Consider the following 19,509-nt stretch of genomic DNA (forward strand, 5'->3'; position numbering starts at 1 on the left):
GGGACCGGGGCCCCCCCGCCGCCGCGAAGGTGGGGAAGGGGAGGGGACAGGCGAGCTCGCGCCGGCCTGCTGCGCGCCCGGGGCCCACTCGCGGCGGCGCCGCCGGAACGCGGGGGAGGGGACGGCGAGCGCCCCCGGCGCGACCCCAGTCCGACCTCCAGAGCTGCGCCGGGCGAGGGCGCCCGGGCCCGAGAACTCTGCTCGCGGGACCCGCATCCAGGTGCCGGATCCGCGCTGCGCGCCGGGCGAGGAGCGCGTCCCTCGGCCTCCCTGCGCCCGGCCCCGGGCGGCCTCGGCCTGGACCCGGGCCGGCTCGGGACCCCCGGCCCCGGCGCCGCGCTCGCGCCTGGGTCTCCCCTCCCCCTCGGGGTGGGGGCGGGGCGGCTGCGGCGCTTGGAGAGCGCATCGATCGGCAGCTTTGTTATTGATCAGAAAGTGCCCGCCGCCGACCCGGCTGCCGGCCGGCCCCGCGCGACCCCCAACCCGTTGCCGGTGCCGTCCCCCGGCTGACAGGTGCTCCCAGCCCCTCGCCAGGGACTCCTCGGCGCGCCCGGCTCCCCGCGTCCCCCCCCCCCTTTCCTCCCTCGCCTTCGCCCCCACCCCACCCCCACCGCCTCGGCACAGCGCAGGATTTGTTTAAACCTTGGGAAACTGGTTCAGGTCCAGGTTTTGCTTTGATCCTCGGCACAAGCTGGAGACGCAGAAGAGGGCCCTCGGAGAAAGTCTTGGATGGGAGTATGTGGAAAGTGCCCCGCGAGGCTCGGCGGCCAGAGCAGGCGCGGCGCGTCCCGCCCGGCGCGGCCCTCCCCCGGCGGCGCTGATCCCGGCCCGGAGCCCCGCTCCCCAAGTGCCCGCCGACCGCGCGCCCGCCCGCTCAGCCCAATGCTCCTCTTCGGGCTCCTCCTGCTGACATCCGCCCTAGCCGGCCAGAGACCCGGGACCCGGGCTGAGTCCAACCTGAGCAGCAAACTCCAGCTCGGCAGCAACAAGGAGCAGAACGGTGAGTCCCCCCCAGCTCCTTCTCCCGCTCGCTTCCCGCGCCGCATTGTGCACCCGGGCGGGATGCACCCGGCCCGCGCTGGGACGGACGCCTCCGCGCGTGTTCGCAGGCACCGGCTTTCGGAGGTTCAGCGGAGTTTGCAACTTCGGGAGCGGCCGCCGTGGCTCCAGCCCAGCGGCGTGAGTGTCTCTGCGGGCGCACCCGGAGAGGGGACATTCGGGGAGCCCCGGGAACGTCGGTGCCAGCGTGCCTTGCAAGAACTCTTGTTGCCAGAGTTCTAAGTTCAAGAACTGCCTCTAAATCCGAAGCCAACACGAATGAGTCTTGGCGTGTTTGACTTTACTCAGAGTTTTTTGGATTGGGGAGGGGTTGTCCCAGGACGTGTATCAACCTCATTAATTGAAGCGCTCTAAGTGGAAAGACATCAATTAATCAATAAATAGATAGTAAAGCGGTCAAGAGGTCATGTGGATGTCTTTAGGAGGTATTTAAAAAATGAATTTCTCTTGCGCTTTTTTTTTTTTTTTTTAATATGCCTTTGTACTCTAGCCCTTACCTTTCTGGTGGTGTGTTTTTATATGCGATGGTGAGTGGCTGCTATTTTGTGTGTGCTGGAAACGACTTAAACCTGCATAGGAAATGAGGATTACTTTCAGCTTTCAAGTGTACCTGAAATGTTTAGAAAACTCTCAGATGCAAGTTCCCTTGGGCTGGGATTGCACAGGGCTGGAGAAAGGCTCCTTTCATGAAGCCAGGGCTGCTTCAGGGTGTGTAATTTGCTTAGCCTCTGAACTCCATATGATTTACATCATTCAGTTTCTAAACTCTTTTGCTCTTGATCTACCATTATGAAGTCATTTTTGAGACTACTTTGTAAATAGAAATTTTATACTGCACATGAAACCACAATGTTAATGCAGGCTGTCTAAAATTAGAATATTAAACACCCTGTTTACAAGCAGTGGCTCTCAGTTTTATTTGAAAAGAAATGTACATGTTTTTACTGCTTTGTGTGCCATCTATTTAGAATGCAAGAATGCTGTCTCTTCATTAACCAGGCGACATGAACATAAGCAGCATACTTAGGAGATTGGAATGGTGTACGCCGGCCGTGTTTTTAAGTCTGAGCACCATTTTCTCTATGTTTTGGGGGCGTTTCCAAGCTTTAGTTTTGTACTGAAACTCTCCAAAGTGTTCACCTTTAAGAAAGCACAGAAAGTTCTAAAGAACAGAAGGAGAGAAAATAAGGATTCCTGGGACCTTTGTAGCCATTATGTGTATTTATTGTACCGGCAGCAAGACAAGCTATCACATTCATCAGCTAGACTTAATGTAGCTGCTTCTTACAACTTGTTGATGTGATGGCACATGGCACCTGCAGGCTGCTTGAGCTGCTGATCAAAAGGCAGCCTAGGGATCCATCTCTAATCACGGGGACTGCAGAGGACTGGGAGAGGGGTGATCAAAGAAGTCACAGCACCAGCTGTACCCTGGCAGGAAACGGATCAGACCAACCTTTGTTCTTTCTCATGTAAAATAAATGTCAAGCTCAAAATATTGCCTCTTACTGGACAGACTTTCTCAAAATGAGTATGCATGCTATTCCTGGCTTCTGGCTTCTGTTTTTTGCTTTTCCTGCCCCAGGTCACTTCTCCTGCTGCTTTCACATATCAGGCCTGGCCTGACATCTCTTATGTTCCTGAGTCCCTTTAGGACTTGTACCCGTCATTGTCCTTTCCTTGTCATTTTGTCGTGTGGTCCATGTGCCACCATCCCTTTTAACCAGACTCCAGAACTTTCACAGGATCCTAGGCTACTTCCTGGAGTAGGTGCACACCCTCCTGAGTGATGGGTTCATGAAGTCAGGCCACGCACATTCTGTTGCCATCAGAGACTGGGCCATTTCTCTTCCTAAGATGCATGACGCTAAAAATAGCTCGGTTGTTTCCTAATCTGTGGGCAGAGGACTGGGCTATGTTTAGCCCTATGAGGGTTGGCCTCCGGAAGTAAGTGGAGGTGGAGGCACCACTCACCTTGCGGTGTTTAGTCTGAGAAGCGAGGCGATCAACGCTAGGGGGCGGTATAGAGCTATTTTCCCCGCACAGGCAAGTTCTAGGACGGGAGGGTAACAGGTAGTTGCTGATTAAGATTCCCCCGGGGAATGTGAACAGTTTGTGTGACTTTCAAATTTTCCACCCCGTCAAGTGGGCATTTTTTTGTCCTCCTGTTGAATTTTGATTGATTTTTGCTCGCCCTGTTGCTCTTCTCAATTTAGGTAAGTGTCTAATCCTGAAAGTACAGACCTACCTGAGGATGCCACCTAAAAAATGCCATTGGCCCAGTTTGTAATGGATCTTTTTCTGAAAGAGCTTCTAAGTGCGAAATGTGAAATGTCCAAACTGACCTATCATGACCATAGGAGTTCATTTTGACTTTCATGGACCCCTTCTCCACCATGGGACTGTTTTTTCTGGAGTATTCCAAAGTCTCCTGTGATGTCGACCCCATCACATCCCCAGGCCTGCTCAGTTTCAGATCAGCTGGGTGTCCTGAGATGTGGTATAAATGGAGATTGACTGCTGTAGCCAGTGTGGGTACTTGGATTTACACTGGGGCAAGGGAGATGTTTCAAAGTTATCCTTGGGAGATCAGTGTCATTTACCCAGTTAATTAAGTACTTGGATGTTTACTTAAAACTATGTTGCAATTCTTGCCGCTTTACTGTAAAGATAATTGTATCCTCCAGTATCACCTGTTACCTCTGTGTCTTTTGTTTCTGCCCGTGCCATGTGGCTTGTGATATCTTAGTTCCCCACCGAATATGGATTGAACCTCCCGAGTGAAATCGCCGAGTACTAACCACTAGACTATCAGGGAAGTCCCGTCTTTGTGTTTTCATCCTTCACACGACTCCTAGCAATGAGGTCTCACATATCCACCAAGGAGTTCCACCCAGATTTCACTTAAAGAGGGAGATAAAAAACCAGAACGCTGAGGTAGGCAGGGTTTCTTACCTGTACACTCATGCCTATGGAAAAATTACTGTGATCTGTGTGCACTTATTCTAGAAGAGGATGCCTCCCAAGAAATGAATAAGTTCCAAGATACTGTAGCAGAAGGAACCCTATATATCACAAACAAAACAAAACTCAGCTTATTTGTTCATCCCCTGTTTGTGGCCCCAGCTGGGCTTCCCAGGTGGCTCAGTGGTAAAGAATCCACCTACCAGGGCAGGCGCTGAAGGAAACTGGGGTTCGATCTCTGGGTCAGGAAGATGCCCTGGAGGAGGAAACGGTAACCCACTCCAGTATTCTTGCCTGGACAATACCATGGACAGAGTAAAGGAGCCTGGTGGGTTATGTCCATAGGGTCACAAAGGTCAGACAGGACTGAGTGACTGGGCACATACATGTGTAGCCTCAATAGACGCCAATCCCAAGTGTCTGGACTAAGGCTTCACCTGCCTTGTGTCACTGGACAGGCGTCTTTAATTACCCACAGCCCTGAAACATGCTTCTGACTTCATCTTCTTCAACTATTGTGAGTGTAGATTTGGAACATGCCTCTATTGGGGTTGTCCTTATAAACATCACTTTTAAAAAATTGAGTAAAGTTGGTCTTTAATCTTATGTAATGTACAGTATAGTGAGTCACAATGATTACAGTTTATACTCCATTTATAGTTATTGTAAAGTATTGGCTACATTCCTGTCTGGTGTAATATACCTTGTAGCTTCTTTTATACATAAGAGTGGAACTTCTAATTCCCTATCCTTGTAAGCTCCTCCTCCTTCTCTCTCCCAATGCATATCATTTATCATGTGTGCTCTTTTCCTCAAGGACTTTTGTGGCCTGTGAAGCCATTTACTTTGGGGACAAATGGTCCCCTTGTAATGTGTCACTGAGTACGTGTATCTTGTATTTGTGGCTTTTCTGTCATTTTCAGTGCCAACTTTCTCCTCCTCTGGCCAGTATGTTCCTACCCAGCACCCCCCCACCATTCTCAGGGAGCCGCTTCAAAGCTGTATTTGAAGCAGCACCGGTCATCACAATCCTCAGAATACTGTCCAGGAGTGAAGAACTCTGCCCAAGGACTCAAGGGACTTTCCTGTTAGTCTGTAAATTGTCATGAAAGACCTTTGTGACAATTATTTTTGTTGTTTAGGGTTTTTTTTTTTTTTTAACTTCCTCCTGGTTCTCTGCTCTCTTTGGGATGGTTGAGGAAGTGGAAGAAGTGAAGTCCTGTTATGTAATGATGAATATTGCTTTTCACAAGAGGTGACCAGAAAAACCCCCTCTATTTTATGGTAACTTTACTTATCCTACCAACTCTTAGCTTTTATGCTTAATCTGATATACTTGGTGATTACTTCTAAAAGGTGATTAGAAAGTACAAAGATCTGTGTGAAGCTTCAGGGACTACGTATCATTTGTGAATAGTTTTAAGTAGATGCTAGCGGCCGACCCTAAACTTTCCTCTTTGGTGTGTTTTGTAGATCCCTGTCTTGGCCACTGGGATCCTAGCTTGGTCTATTCTTATTTCATCCTTCCTAAAATTGATTTCTTACATATATTCTGGGCATTCCCTTCCACTTCATGTTTTTTCAAAATTTTTGGTGCTAAAATTTTGCTGTACCTGTAAATTGAAGACTTTTTGTAGAAATAGAAATCTAGTGATCATTCGATGTGTGTTAAATAGGTCAGAATTGAATCAATGCATTTGTAATATCCACCCTCCCCAAAGTCCCCAAGACTGCTAAACATTTCCCCAAAGGTTTCTGTTTTGTTTTTATTTTTAAAATTTTAAGTTTATTTTATATTGGAGTTTATTTTATATTTTATATTTGTTGATTAACATAGTTGTGTTAGTTGTAGGTGGATTTCAAAGTGATTCAACTATACATACACTTTTATGCCTTCTTTTTCAAATTCTTTTCCCATTTAGGTTATTCCAGAATGTTAAGCAAAGTGGAAGTTTCTGTTTGTAGCAATCAACATGGTAAAAGTCGTAATAAAAGTCCCTTCATTTACTTTGTCTGATTTTAATTTTTCTGATGATTTTAGTTGAAAGCGTTATCTGTAGTCAGAATGTCTTTGTATCAACGGTCCCCAACTTTTTCAGCACCAGGGACGGGTTTCATGGAAGACAGTTTTTCCACAGACCAGGGGTGGGGAGATAGTTTCAGGATGATTCAAGTGTATTACATATATTTGCACCTTATTTCTATTATTAATACATCAGCTCCACCTCAGACCATCAGGCATTTGATCCCAGAGGTTGGGGATCTCTGGTGTATATAATGCTATATCATTTCTGTATAACTCATTGGTTAAGGCGGTCTCTGTGAATTATTTTTCTCTACCACTGTCTCCACCTGCGATATTTTTTGCTTGCATCTCTCTTTCCTGTCTCCTGAGGACATGTCTAGTGGTTGATTTTTGGCTAGTAACCCCAGGTATGACCACACCAATTGTGGAAGTATTGGAACATCCCCAGGGGGTTGGGAAGGAGCCCAGCTGCTCCTCCAGGACAGATGGAGCATCTTTGTGCCTGGCCCAGCTCTGGACATCAGAGGCAGTGCCCTAGCCTTGCTGGCCTCCTTCCTGATGAATCTCTGTGCCTGCCGCTCTGATGATTAAGCCTTTTGACACTTTCTGCTATGGACAATTTAGTTCATAATAGAGTTAAAACTTCTGTCTCTTCTCCCCACTGCTGGGCATTCAGGCCCGATGCACCTGCAGCTTGAAGGACCCAGGAAGGAAAAAAGAGTACAGCCTCCTTCAAGCCTTCTTCTTGCAGCTTCTTTGGTTCGAGCCAAGGGTGTGTGTGTGGGTGAGATGGGGCAGGGGACATGGCACGGATGACATGGGATTGGAGCACTCAGGTGCTTGATCCTGGGGATCCTGCTTCCCCAGGTGACACTGAGCAGCTGCTCCCCACTGGGTATCACCTTCCTGTTATCTGGGTTAAAGAGACCGTCTGCTCTCTGAGGCCCTTTTTCTAACTACTTACATTAACCACCCCTGTTCATCACATCAAGGTGAACCCACTCTTTGGTATTCTGCTCGTTGTTTATTGGTTTATTTGTTGTCTCTGTGCCCTGATCCCCACCCTGTAGAATGGCAGGTCCCTGAGAGCACAGCCCTGTCTGACTTGTTCTCTGTGGATGCTCCAGGGTGGGGAACTGAGGGTGTCATATGTTGAGTATTTGTTGGATGCTTCTGGATGTTAGTGTCTTGTTCCAGGAGGACTCTGGCATTGCCTGGAACGTGCAGGCCATCTTGGAAGATGGCATTTTGACACTGCAGCTTTCACATTGCTTGACTGTTTTCATAGGAAGAGAAACTTGCTTATTGGCTGGGATGGGAGATGCCAATGAGAGTTTTACTTTGTCATTTTGGTAAATGTCCCACGTTACCAGGAGTGTACCAGTTCGGTGCGTAGGCTTCCTAGAAGTGGTTCTAGTGACTGTCTTAGAAGTGCCACTCTGCTAGGCACCCTGCAGGTGGACCACGTGTGGTCAGGCTCCTGCACTGCCCAGGATGGTGAACTCTGAATGGCTGATACAACTCCAGAACTAGTGTGCTTCCCGCCTTCTGCTTGTGGTGCACAGGTTAGAAATCAGCAGTAAGTCTGGTGTGTGGAGCCTTAGAGCTGGAGGGGGTCCCAGGAATCTGTTCCCACTGATGTTTAAAGTGAGGCCTGGACCACCAAGGTGACTTGGTCAAGGTCGCCCTGGAGGGCAGCCAAGTTCAACAGCTCATGTACTGATCTGTTTTTCTTCCAGGAGAACCAATTAGGCAAATGGAATTCTAGTGTCAAAATTCCAACACTCCGTATAAAAGCATTTTTTTACTGCTTTATGAGGTTTCATGCTTTGGGGGAAGTAAGAGGAGGTGGGGCTCCTTTGATCCTGAAACATTGTTTATGGGAACACGAAGGACAACAATCTTAGAATAATCACGCTAATTAAACATAATTGGCTAATGTCTATTGTAATAATGATGTTGTGGTGGAAATATGACAGTTTGGCAAATGACTTGAAATACTTCCTTTAGAATTGTGATGTGTTGAGATCTTATTTTCAGTGGGTCTGTGGATGAACAGTGTTTAGTTGCATATTTTGCCATATTTGTTGAGGATGGTGAAGAGGAAGACTGACAACCTGGCTTCACAGGGAGCTTTTCTTTTGCTTTCTGTTTTTTATTTTGGCAGTTTTGAACATTTTATTTAGCAGGATGTCTCATTGGTAAAAGTACCATCAAAATGAGTGGATGAACGTGGTTTAGTGAGCTCTAGGGTGCACAGCCTGTTATTCTTATGCAGTGGATTTAGTGAATGATTTCAGCCTTTATTTACACTATATTACAGGATTTCCTAGTCAGAGGTTCAGATTGCTCTTCAAGCCAAGAGCATCAAGGAAATTAATTTATACCTGTGGACTTGAATGCTTTCCTAAAACAGGATTCACTTACCTTTACAAAAAATTGTGTTTGCAGAGTTCAACATCTGAGAATAGTTGAGCTGCAGTTATAAAGAGGAGTTACTTTCTTATATTTATATAAGCCACATTGCTACGAGTGATGTTTTTTGGTAGCATCAGCTCATTTTGTCTTTTACATTATGAGGATACGTTGTAAACGGAGTTCAGCTCCTCTTACCTGCTCTCTGCCTCCACATCAGACCTCTTATGCCACCTTCGAACTGGTGACAGATCAGCCTCCTTCATGGACATCCGCCTTGTTGCAAAGCCAAACCATCTTTGCCAGACTGGCTTCAGTAATTTTACTTTCTTAGTGTTAGGCTTAATTCCTTTTTAATTTTCAATCTGTGATTTTTTTTTTTTTTTGTATTTGGCATTTTCTCTATTGCATAGTAGTTGAGCCATTTCTCAATCGGGGAGGGGGGTGTGTGTTGGATTGTTGCCAGGTTTGGAGGAGCCGAGGCAAAGTGGATGTCTGGCTCTTTGAGGAAACCAGCATCCCCAGCAGTGTGAGGTCCATTGATGATAATAAGTATAAGGATACGGTTCTGCCTTGCTCTTATGTCCACTGCGCTCTGATGAGAAACCACGAAGCGCTCCTGGAAAGGGCAGCATCTGGAAGCATCCTTTGGGGGCGATTCAATGGGACGAAAGGGTTCTTAGTAAGCCTCTGGTTTTCTGATGCTTAATGATGACCCCGCAGGAGAGCCTGTTAGGAGCTACTGTTGTGCTCAGCAGTTGCAGACAGTATGGAGTTTATCTCTCTGTAACCTCCCCTTGTGGTATTAAGGAAAACACGGAGGCTTTACTGGCTAAGTAGCCAAGGTCGCACAGCTGGTAAATGTTTGGATCTGGATCTGACTCCAGGCCAGGACTCAGAGCCACGTGCCTCCCCTTCATGACTTAATGGTCTAGTGTTTTATTAGAACGTTGTTTTAAACAGCAAATATTTATAAGTGTCTACTCTGTGCTAAGCTCTGCCCTCGGTGCTGGATACACAGAGAAGAAGACTCGCTCCTCATCCTTGCAAAGCTCTGTCCAGGGAGGACTGTGGCTCCGAGTTCATCTCCTGGTCTGTTGGTTCTGGGCTCCGGGTGCTGTGGGAATGCAGAGGGCTTTACCATACTCTCGCACTCTGTGAAGCTCTGCTGATTGACCAGGTGGTGGATTCGACCTGGGAAAGAAGCACATGGAGAAAAGCCCCCACAAAGGAGCTGACATGTTTTGAAACAGGCTTGAAGAGGGAAAAAGAGGAAAGGGTTCTAGGCCGAGGACACCCTGCATCAGAGAGTAGAAACAAGTCTGGGGCCCAGGGTAAGCACAGGTGGGGGAAGACTCAAGGGCCGGATGCTGTTTGCAGGGAGTGCCTCCTGCAGGGTTGGCGGCTCACAAACAGAATTCCAGAAAAGCTTGTCTTCACTCTGCAAACAATAGAAGCTGGAGAGGGTATGGAGACAAGGGAACCCTCCTACACTGTTGGTGGGAATGGACATTGGTGGGGTCACTATGGAAAACAGTATGGCAGGTCATCAAAACACTGGAAATATAGAGCTGCCATATGACCCAGTAATCCCACTACTGGGCATACATCCAGAGAAAAGCAGTTCAGAAGGGTTCATGCACCACAGTGTTCATAGAAGTACTGTTTACAACAGCCAGGACATGGAAGCAACCTGTGTCCATTCACACATGAATGGTTAAAGAAGATGTGGTTCATACACATATATAATGGAATATTACTCAGCCACAAAAGAATGAAACAGTGTCATCTGTAGAAACATGGATGACTTAGAGATTATCAGACTAAGTCAGAAAGCGGGAGACAAATGTCATATGATATATGTCACTTATATGTGGAATCTAAAGTAAAAAAGATACAAATGAACTTATTTACAAAACAGACATAGAGAACAAATTCAATGTTACCAAAGGGGAAAGGTGAGAGAAAGATAAAGTAGGAGTTTGGGACTGACATATACACCCTACTATATATAAAATAAATAAGCAACAAAGACCAACTGTATGGCAATAGGGAACTATACTCAATATTTTGTAATAACCTATAAAATAAAAGAATCGGCAAAATAATATGTATATACACACATGTACATACCAAATGCATACATGCATACATATGAATATATACACATGTACACACCAAATACACACACATATATATACACGCATATATACCAAATACATACATGCATACACATGTGTATATACACATGTACACACCAAATACATACATATACACATATGTATATATACACACATGTGTACGTGCTCAGTCTCTTCAGTTGTGGCTGACTCTCTGGGACACTATGAACTGTAGCCCACCAGGTTCATCCATCCATGGGATTCTCCAGGCAAGAGTACTGGAGTGGGTTGCCATGCCGTTCTCCAGGGGATCTTCCTGACCGAGGGATCAAACCCGGATCTCCCTCATTGGAGGCAGACACTTTAACCTCTGAGCCACCAGGGAAGATATATATAGTATCCATATGTATATATTCAGTATGTATATACATACACATACATATACTGAATGACTGTGCTGTACACCTGAAACTAACACAGCTTGGTAGATCAACTGGATTTTCAATAAAAAAAACCCAAAAGATTGTCTCCATGTTTAAGGTTGGTCAGAAGCTTCCAGTTACTTTATAGGTAGGCAGGCAGCAGAATTCTGCACTGGTGTGAGCAGAGAAGGGCTTATTGGGGTTTTCTTGGGAAGTTCTGAGCCTGTCTGGGGGCAGAAACTCAAATAGGGGAAGCCAGTGTCCACATTGCTCTGTGCTGCCTGCTATTTACATGAGTAAACAAAGAGCTAACTTCACACTTCATTCACAAAATGGGTGGCAGGCAGAAGGAGGCGGGGTGCAGGACCAGGATGGGGTAAGGTGGCAGTGTACCTGCAATTAGTGTAATGAAGCTCTTCCCCTGACAGGAGCAAAGGAAACAGCCTTTGCACTTTCAAGGGAAAAGAGTTTCCTGGAAAAGTAATTCTTGTGAGGTAATGGAAATGCAGGAGGTTGGACCTGGTTCCTTGGACACAGTGCTAGAAATATTTTGAGGTATTTAAGGATTTGAAATGAATGCACTCGCTTGGTGGATGGGCTATGTGCATCTCATGTCATTTTTTTGAAGTCAGGCTATTTGCATTCCAGGAAAGCCTTGTTCCTGAGTGGACACTATTTTAAGCTTTTCAGCCTTTGCAAGATGGTCTTCGGCTTCTTTGCTCTGAATATGCACAGCTGGCCCTTGCACCTGCCTTGGGAATCCGTGCACAGATCAGAAACCATTAACAACAGAAGCTGGCCTTCCGTGGTGCTTATCTCGTGTTGTTTCTGGCAGTTATTTTTGCTGGGTATTTATAAGGACATCTGTCTTTTAAAGAGTGATGTTTTTATCTTTTTTTTTTTTTTTCTTGGCTGAAGAATAAATCACAGCTTGTTTCCTTACTGCCACACACATTCATGGTCTGAGGTGATTATAAATGCAAATTGTAAGTCATTAAAGTGTTATAATGTCTTTTTCTATGGCGGCAGGCGATGTTTAAAATCACTGTATGAAGAAGGATCATTTGCTTAGAATGTGATTAAGAGATGGGAACAGATGAGAAGAAAAAAAAAAAAAATCCAAGTTCTTTCCTGGAAAATTCTTACTAGGTTTGGAGAAAAGGGGAACTTCAGGGTTCATTTTTGATGTATCTTACTTTAAACTTGATGGTGATGGGAGGGTACACATGGTTTAAGAACACAGGAAAACATAGTAACTTCCAGCACTTTCATATTTTTCCTTGGAGATAGATTAGATTCTTAGAGTGTGACTTGCCATCTGATTAGCCTCTCAAAGGATGGAGATTGAACTCCATAAAGACAAGAAGCCAAGCTGGCTAGTGCTCATGGAGGGCCAGAGGTGGGGTGTCCTGGAGGCAGGTCTCCCCTGCTGGTAATAGATTTCTGTTGTGGGTCATAAAAGGTATTGGGGTGGCTTCCTGTTAAATAAGCAGCAGTGTTTCAACGCATGTGTTTTGCGACTGCTTTTACTTTTATCTGTAAACTAAAGTGCACTCTATCTGGAGATCCGCATGGAAATGAGTTGCCTCTGTGATACAGGAGATGAGCTCTCATAGCAAACTACCGTTTCTAGAGTTTCAGATGCAGTTTCTTGTATAGCATAGATGTATATGATGGCCTCAGCTGTATCTTTATTTTGTGTTAGTCACAAAACCTTTTGTAGAAGAATCAACAATCAAAAATAGCAGGCATTTCCTGGCCAAAATCTGCCCAAGATATTGAGAGATGTTGAGAGAATCTAGATTCCTCATTGATAAAGGTTAACCCTTGAAAAAGTGGTTCCTAGTTGAGACTGTTCATAGGCTTGATGTTTACAGGCATGATTAAATATGAAATATTAAGAATTCAATAATCTGTATTTTTGTTCTTAGTACTTTTTTCATCATGGTAGAAGATGCGTCTTTCATGTATACCGATCACTTTTAATGGGCACCGGTGGACACCTCTTAAACTAACTGCTCTAGGAAGGTTCCTTTTGAGAATTAACATTTACATCCTCAGAAATCAATTATGGTGTCTGGATCCCAATTTCCTTGCAATCTTCCTTTGTGGTCACTTCCAAATGGCCAACCTACTGTAGCAAAACACTCAGAGGTGCAAATCTTCTGGAAGAAGTGCAAATGCTATACTTTTACTTGGAAAAATGGGAAAGGAGGACTTCTTTAATATATCTGCTGGGCATTTAAAACTGCACAAAGCACAGGAAATAGTTTGGGAGTGTGGGAGCGTGTGGTGTTTCCAAGTACAAACATTGTTTTGAACACTTCCCCGGTAGTGGTGAATTATATGAGACCATGTCCAGCTAAGGAGAGCTTGTTTAACTGGCTTGTGGTTCTGGGGTTCATTCAAACACTCTTAAACAAAATAAAGAGAGTGGATGTAATGACTTCTTTATGGAAAGGCCGTAAAAAGGTACAGAGCGTGTAAACAAATTGAGTCATTTACTACATGTTTCAGTGATAGATTTGCAGTCCGAATTCAGGGTTGTATATTATGGTTTACAGGCTCTGACCATATTCTGCCTTAAAAATGAAGTTACAGGCTTGTTTTTTGGTTTGTTTATATGTTTGCTTTTCTTCGGTGCATGGAAATCCGTTTTTGCTATTTTATGTGACAGCTTGAAAAAATACTCACAGTTCTGAACATTGACTTGTATGCTGGTATCAGCTTTGGAAAACGGTGAGAAACTCACGTGTGAAAAGTTGAACTGACCTGATTTTTGGTAGCCCTGGGTTCTAGTCAAGAAAAATAGGATGATTGAAATTGAAGTTTTCCTTCTGGGCTCAGGCATGTCCAAACTAATTGTAAAATAATTGTTCTGGCTAACAAGAGCAGGCCCGTAACTACAACTATGTAAAGTAGAAATCCAACAACAGTTATAATTTACAGTTACGGTAACTCTGCCAATGTTGTAATAAAACCTCCATTATAACCAACCCATAGTCACATTCATTCCTCTTAGTTGAGGCCGAGGTAAGAGTCCTCTCCCTAGTGGTCTTGCTTTCGAGAGTTGCTGCTGCATTAGGACATTCATTGACCTCCTCTAAGCTTGGTATGAGGGCTGTGCCATCCAGTGAACGGGAGGCGGGTGGGGTCAGAGTCAGAACACGTGGTTCTGCACACCGGTCCTGGTGACTAGCTGCAGCGGAAGCCAGAAATAAATTTGGAAATTGAAGTGAGGAAAGGAAACTAAATAATGTCTATGTTGATACCGTAACATTTATTCATTCTGTAACTTCTCTCCATCAAGGTTGGCTTGCCTGGCCTTAGAGGAAGTGGATTGTGTAAGAAACCTCGGTAAAAATCAATGAGCCTTTCTAAGTTCTGAAAACTAGTGGCATCGCACCATACTGGCAGCTTTCAAGTGTTCCTGCGGGAAGTTTGGCAGCGGAAATAGCTGCTCCAGCTCCACGGGCCTGAAAAACAAGGGACAATGGTGGATATTATAGCTTCTGTGTAATGTGTGACTTGCCATTTCCTTTTTTCCCCCTCTTTTTAATGAATATGGGATACATGGCCATAAGTCTGTGAAAGATCTAGGGTCTGCCTTTAAATCAGATTCTTGGTGGTCTTGACAGCAGTTCAGAGCCTGTTAACCTCTTTTACGTAGCGCAGCATGCTGATGGTCATATGTGATCTCAGTACAGAGTGACCTGGGACCTGCCTGAAACCAGGAGGGGTCACAGCCTTCAACAGCTTATCTTGCAGAGGGGAGATGAGGCAGGCACTGGCCATGAAGGCAAGGAAAGGCAGGAGGATTTATAGCTAAGACCTTAGAATAGGGTTAGGGAGGTTGATAGGGCAGAAGTGCATTCTGAGCAGAGGCACCTGGATAGATGAGTCACCTGTGTTCCTGCAGAATCTGGGCTGCTGGAGTGGAGGTGGAGAGGGGGAGCTGCTGAGGAAACGTGCAGAGCAGGGAAGCCAGGAACCTCAGTCTGTCTTGCAGTGTGTTGTGATGGAGACCTCTGGGTGAATCCCGGGGTGGGGGATAGTGGGAAGGGAGGCCCAGAGGAAGCTGGCACAGCAAGGAAAGGGTGCCTCCAGCACCATCGTGAGCTCGCTACGAGCCCTAGTGGAGCTGCCCAGGAAGCCAGGTGAAGACCTACCTTTGGTTCCTTGTGGAGTGTGGCCATTAAGAGACAGGATGTGGGCTGCGGGAAGGGAGGGGTAAAGCGGAAGGACAAGGAAACCCCACGTTTGCAGTCCAGAAGCAGCAGGGAGAGTCATTCGGGGAGAGAGGGAAGAAAACAAAGAGGGGAGGAGAGGGGGGAAACAAATAGAGAAACATGAGGGCTGGTAGGAAGGGAAGGAGAGCAAGAAGGAAAGAAGAGTGGGAGGGAGGCAGGAAGGAGGCACTTTAAGGCAGGAAGAGGCGAGTGCCCAGGAAGGGAGAAATCAAGGGAGAATCAAGGAGCTTGGCTAATAGTAAAAAATACAGTAGAGTTTCAAGAAAATGAGGACTGATGAATAGACATGAGGTTTTGATGTAGACGGAAACAAAAGACAGAGCAAAAGCAAAAACCCTTCAATGTGATGAGCAGTGCAGAAGTAGAAGGCAGAATGTTTATGGAGTCCAGTGCAGACAGATATAGTCTGTGAGGGTTTGGGGAGAGCTTTAGGGATCAAGGGAAAGCAATACAGAAGTGGTTTCTGAGGAGAAAGGGAAACAAAGTTTGTTTTGTTTGCTTGTTTGATGGGTTGGAGAGAGACCTGCAGTGGGATTTTGGTCCAGCTGAATGGGTCCTAGGTAACAGGAGAGAAAAAGTAAGGAAAGTAGGTGTTTCTGCCTGGCCTGTCTATCTAGAGGGCTAAGGAGATGACAGGACCTGAAGATGGAACTGGAGGAAAGATACGTGAAGGCAGTGACTAGGGCAGCATCAGTGAAAATACTTATGTGGAAAAGAGGGACATGGAAAATATATGTGAAAAAGACACAATGGAAACCAGCGTTAGCAAGGACTTTAACTTATACAAAGCTACAGAGATTTTAAAAAAAGAAGCATGGAAATTAAAATCCACCCTTTAAATTTAGTTTTTATTTTATATTGGAGTATGGTTGATGCGCACTCTTGTGTTCCAGCTATACAGCACAGCTATTCTGTTATACATATGTGTGTCCATTCTTTTCCAGATTCTTTACTCCTATAGTTTATTACATAATATTGAGCGGAATTCCCTGTGCTATGCAGAAGGTCCTTGTTGGCTACCTATGCTGCTGCTGCTGCTGCTGTGTTGCTTCAGTTGTGTCCGACTCTGTGCGACCCCATAGACAGCAGCCCACCAGGCTCTGCCGTCCCTGGGATTCTCCAGGCAAGAACACTGGAGTGGGTTGCCATTGCCTTCTCCAATGCATGCAAGTGAAAAGTGAAAGTGAAGTCGCTCAGTCGTGTCTGAAAGTGAAGTCGCTTAGTCATATCTGACTCTTTGCGACTCCATGGACTGCAGCCTACCAGGCTCCTCCATCCATGGGATTTTCCAGGCAAGAGTACTGGAGTGGGTTGCCATTGCCTTTTCCACGGCTACCTATCAGTTCAGTTCAGTTCAGTTCAGTTCAGTCGCTCAGTCATGTCCAACTCTTTGTGACCCCATGAATCGCAGCACGCCAGGCCTCCCTGTCCAGCACCATCTCCTGGAGTTCACTCAAACTTATGTCCATCGAGTCGGTGATGCCATCCAGCCATCTCATCCTCTGTCGTCCCCTTCTCCTCCTGCCCCAAATCCCTCCCAGCATCAGAGTCTTTTCCAATGAGTCAGCTCTTCGCATGAGGTGGCCAAAGTACTGGAGTTTCAGCTTTAGCATCATTCCTTCCAAAGAAATCCCAGGGCTGATCTCCTGCAGAATGGACTGATTGGATCTCCTTGCGGTAGTGGGGGATAAAAATTAGGAGACTGGGACTGACATATACATGTCCCAGTTACCAACCTTTACCAACCTTTAACCGTTGGTAACCATACGTTCCTTCTCTTAAGTCTGTGAGTCTGTTTCTATTTTATAAATAAGTTCATTTGTGTCACTTTTAAAAGATTCTGCATATAAGCCATAAGATGTTTGTCCTCTCTGTCTAACTTGCGTTATTTAGTATGATGATCTCTAGGTCACTGACCTCTTTGATGACTTTTACTTGATTTTCCTGGTGCTGATGCCCTTAAAAATGTGCCGTCAAGTCATAAAAGGTAGGGGAACACCAGGCCCAGCCTTCCGGGCATCTCTGCCATGGCAGCTTTAGCATCTGTTGTAAGCACTACATAGTTTTGTTCTCTTTTGTTTTTTAACAGCTATTGAAGCCACATAAAAGTCTGTTGGGGGTAGTTTCAAGTTATGGTGGTTCTTTGCTTGAGAATATACCTCGTGATTCCCATGCCCTCCAGAGAGAGCTGTATTCTCTGTACGTCTGCAGGGCAAGGATTGTCTGTGCTACCGTCCTGGGGCATCCTTCTTTATGGCCCATGATCACTGGAAAGAAGCTTTTGGAATGGGTTTGTTGAATGATCGTGACCCTTGGGTCTTGATCAAAATATCATGTTATTGTTGTTACTTATGACTTTTATTGAGCAGGAGAATTCTCCTTCTGTCCCAGGATAGATATTTCTGTAAGGTTGTGTGTTTTTCAGCTCACTCCTAAGAGGTATGCCGTTCTAGAGTAACTTCAAATGTCAACACCCATACAATTTACTGATGAGATTTCCCAGTCCTTTGGAATAATGAAAACTCTCAGTGGGACAGCTTTGGGTCTCTTGGCTCTCTACCCAGGCCTGCTTCCTGTGTGGAGAAGGAAGAGGGTGGGGGTGCAGAGGGACTCCACATTCAGGGGAGGCTTCTGGCCCATCCCTGTGAAACTCTGCAGATGGTGGCATGTGGCTCGCTGTTGCTTTGGCATCCTGGTCCACTGGTGCCTGAGTCCCATTAGCACACCCAGTTACTCTGCTGGTTTCAGGATTTCTGATTCCTCCTAGTTGCACTTGCTCTTAGAACTCCAAGTCTGAGAATGCAGTCTAACACTAATAGCATTTGTTCTGTTTAATATCATTCCTTTACAAACATGCAAAGTGTATAATACGGTCGATTAATCAAGCACAGAATTATTATTTACAATACAGCAGATTAAACAAGCTCAGAATTATTGTTAAGCTAGTGAATGAATATTAACATTTCTATTTTTAGATAAAGTAATTATATCTCTAATTTCTGCATTCTCACTGTAGTCACCCTAGGTCAGGTGCTGGCTACCTAATCTGTGACAAAAACATCCTTTCTCTTCCTTGTGGATCCAGGCTTTTCCCACACTCCCACTCCCAAACTGTCATACCTAAGAAGTTGATAGACAGTCTTCCTGCAGGAGAGTTCTGATTGTTACTCCTCTCTGGCTTGGATCCCTGCTTCTCTCACTTTGATGTTCTTATAAATCACTTGGGGATCTCAGTAAAATGTGTTCTGATTTTGTGCGTTTTGGGGGCAGAAAGGGCATTTTAGCAGCTCCTGGGTGTTGGCTGGTGATGTTGGAGATGGACAAGGAAGCCTGGCATGCTGCAGTCCATGGGGTCGCAAAGAGTTGGACACGACTGAGCGACTGAACTGAACTGGGTGATGCTGGTGCTGTTGGGCTGAGGACCAGACTTTGAGTCACAAGAGTCTCCCCATGTCCCAAGGTCTGCTGTGACCTCACCAACTTTTAATATCTTTCCAATAAACAGGTTCCACCAAGCCCATCTCTGCTCCCCACCGAGGTGACTCCATGCCTCTGTTCTTGCAACTCTGTTATCAAAGCAGTCAGGTCCATCTGATGAACATGGAGTGCTTTTGTTCTGGGTAACATGGCCCATCCTGGAGAGGATAAACCCATAGAGGTGCTTGGGGTCTGTGATGTTGACAGTTACGTGACTTGCGACACCCCAGAGGGGTATGCAGAAACCTGAAGGAAGAACAGCTATTCCATTTCCCTGTCATGAAAGACTTCTCCTGAGGCTTCCCAGTTGGGTCTTGAAGGATGAAGAGAATTCACTAGAAAAGGGGGAAGTTTCCAAGCAGAAGGCGTAGACTTCGGAGAGACCATAGTCTCTTAAAAAGTTAGCTTTATTTGATGGGAAATAAAAGATTGAAAAAGTTATTCATTGAATATGAAAAGCTCTGTTTGACATAAGGAATATGTTTGGGTCTATGGGATGGTGTAGGGGGAAGCCCAAAGGCCTTCTGCAGTAGTCCCTAATCGTAAAGGCCTGTCTTCCCTTCCATTTTTCATAATCTTTTTGTTTTGGTCATGCCATGGGGGATCTTAGTTCCTGAACTAGGGATTGAACCCCTGCCCCCTACATGGGAAGCTCAGAGTCTAACCACTGGACTGCTGGAGACGTCCTTCCATTTTCATATTTTTTACACCTATAACAGATCAGTCACTATCCGTCGGATGGTCAGATTTGTTTTTTGTTTGTTTTGGTTTGTTGC

The 19,509-nt window shown here is 45.6% G+C and overlaps 1 protein-coding gene across 1 annotated transcript in view; it reads left to right on the forward strand.

Moving 5' to 3' along the window:
• Positions 1-882: 882 nt before the first annotated feature.
• The window catches only part of PDGFC (platelet derived growth factor C), a 241,516-nt gene continuing 222,889 nt past the window's right edge, over positions 883-19,509 (forward strand). Inside the window, exon 1 of the mRNA XM_068990067.1 lies at positions 883-1,000. Coding sequence (XP_068846168.1) covers positions 883-1,000 — 118 coding nt within the window. The remainder of the gene's footprint in view (positions 1,001-19,509) is intronic.

The sequence above is a fragment of the Capricornis sumatraensis genome, chromosome 17 (genome assembly GCF_032405125.1).
Source record: "Capricornis sumatraensis isolate serow.1 chromosome 17, serow.2, whole genome shotgun sequence".
NCBI lineage: Eukaryota > Metazoa > Chordata > Mammalia > Artiodactyla > Bovidae > Capricornis > Capricornis sumatraensis.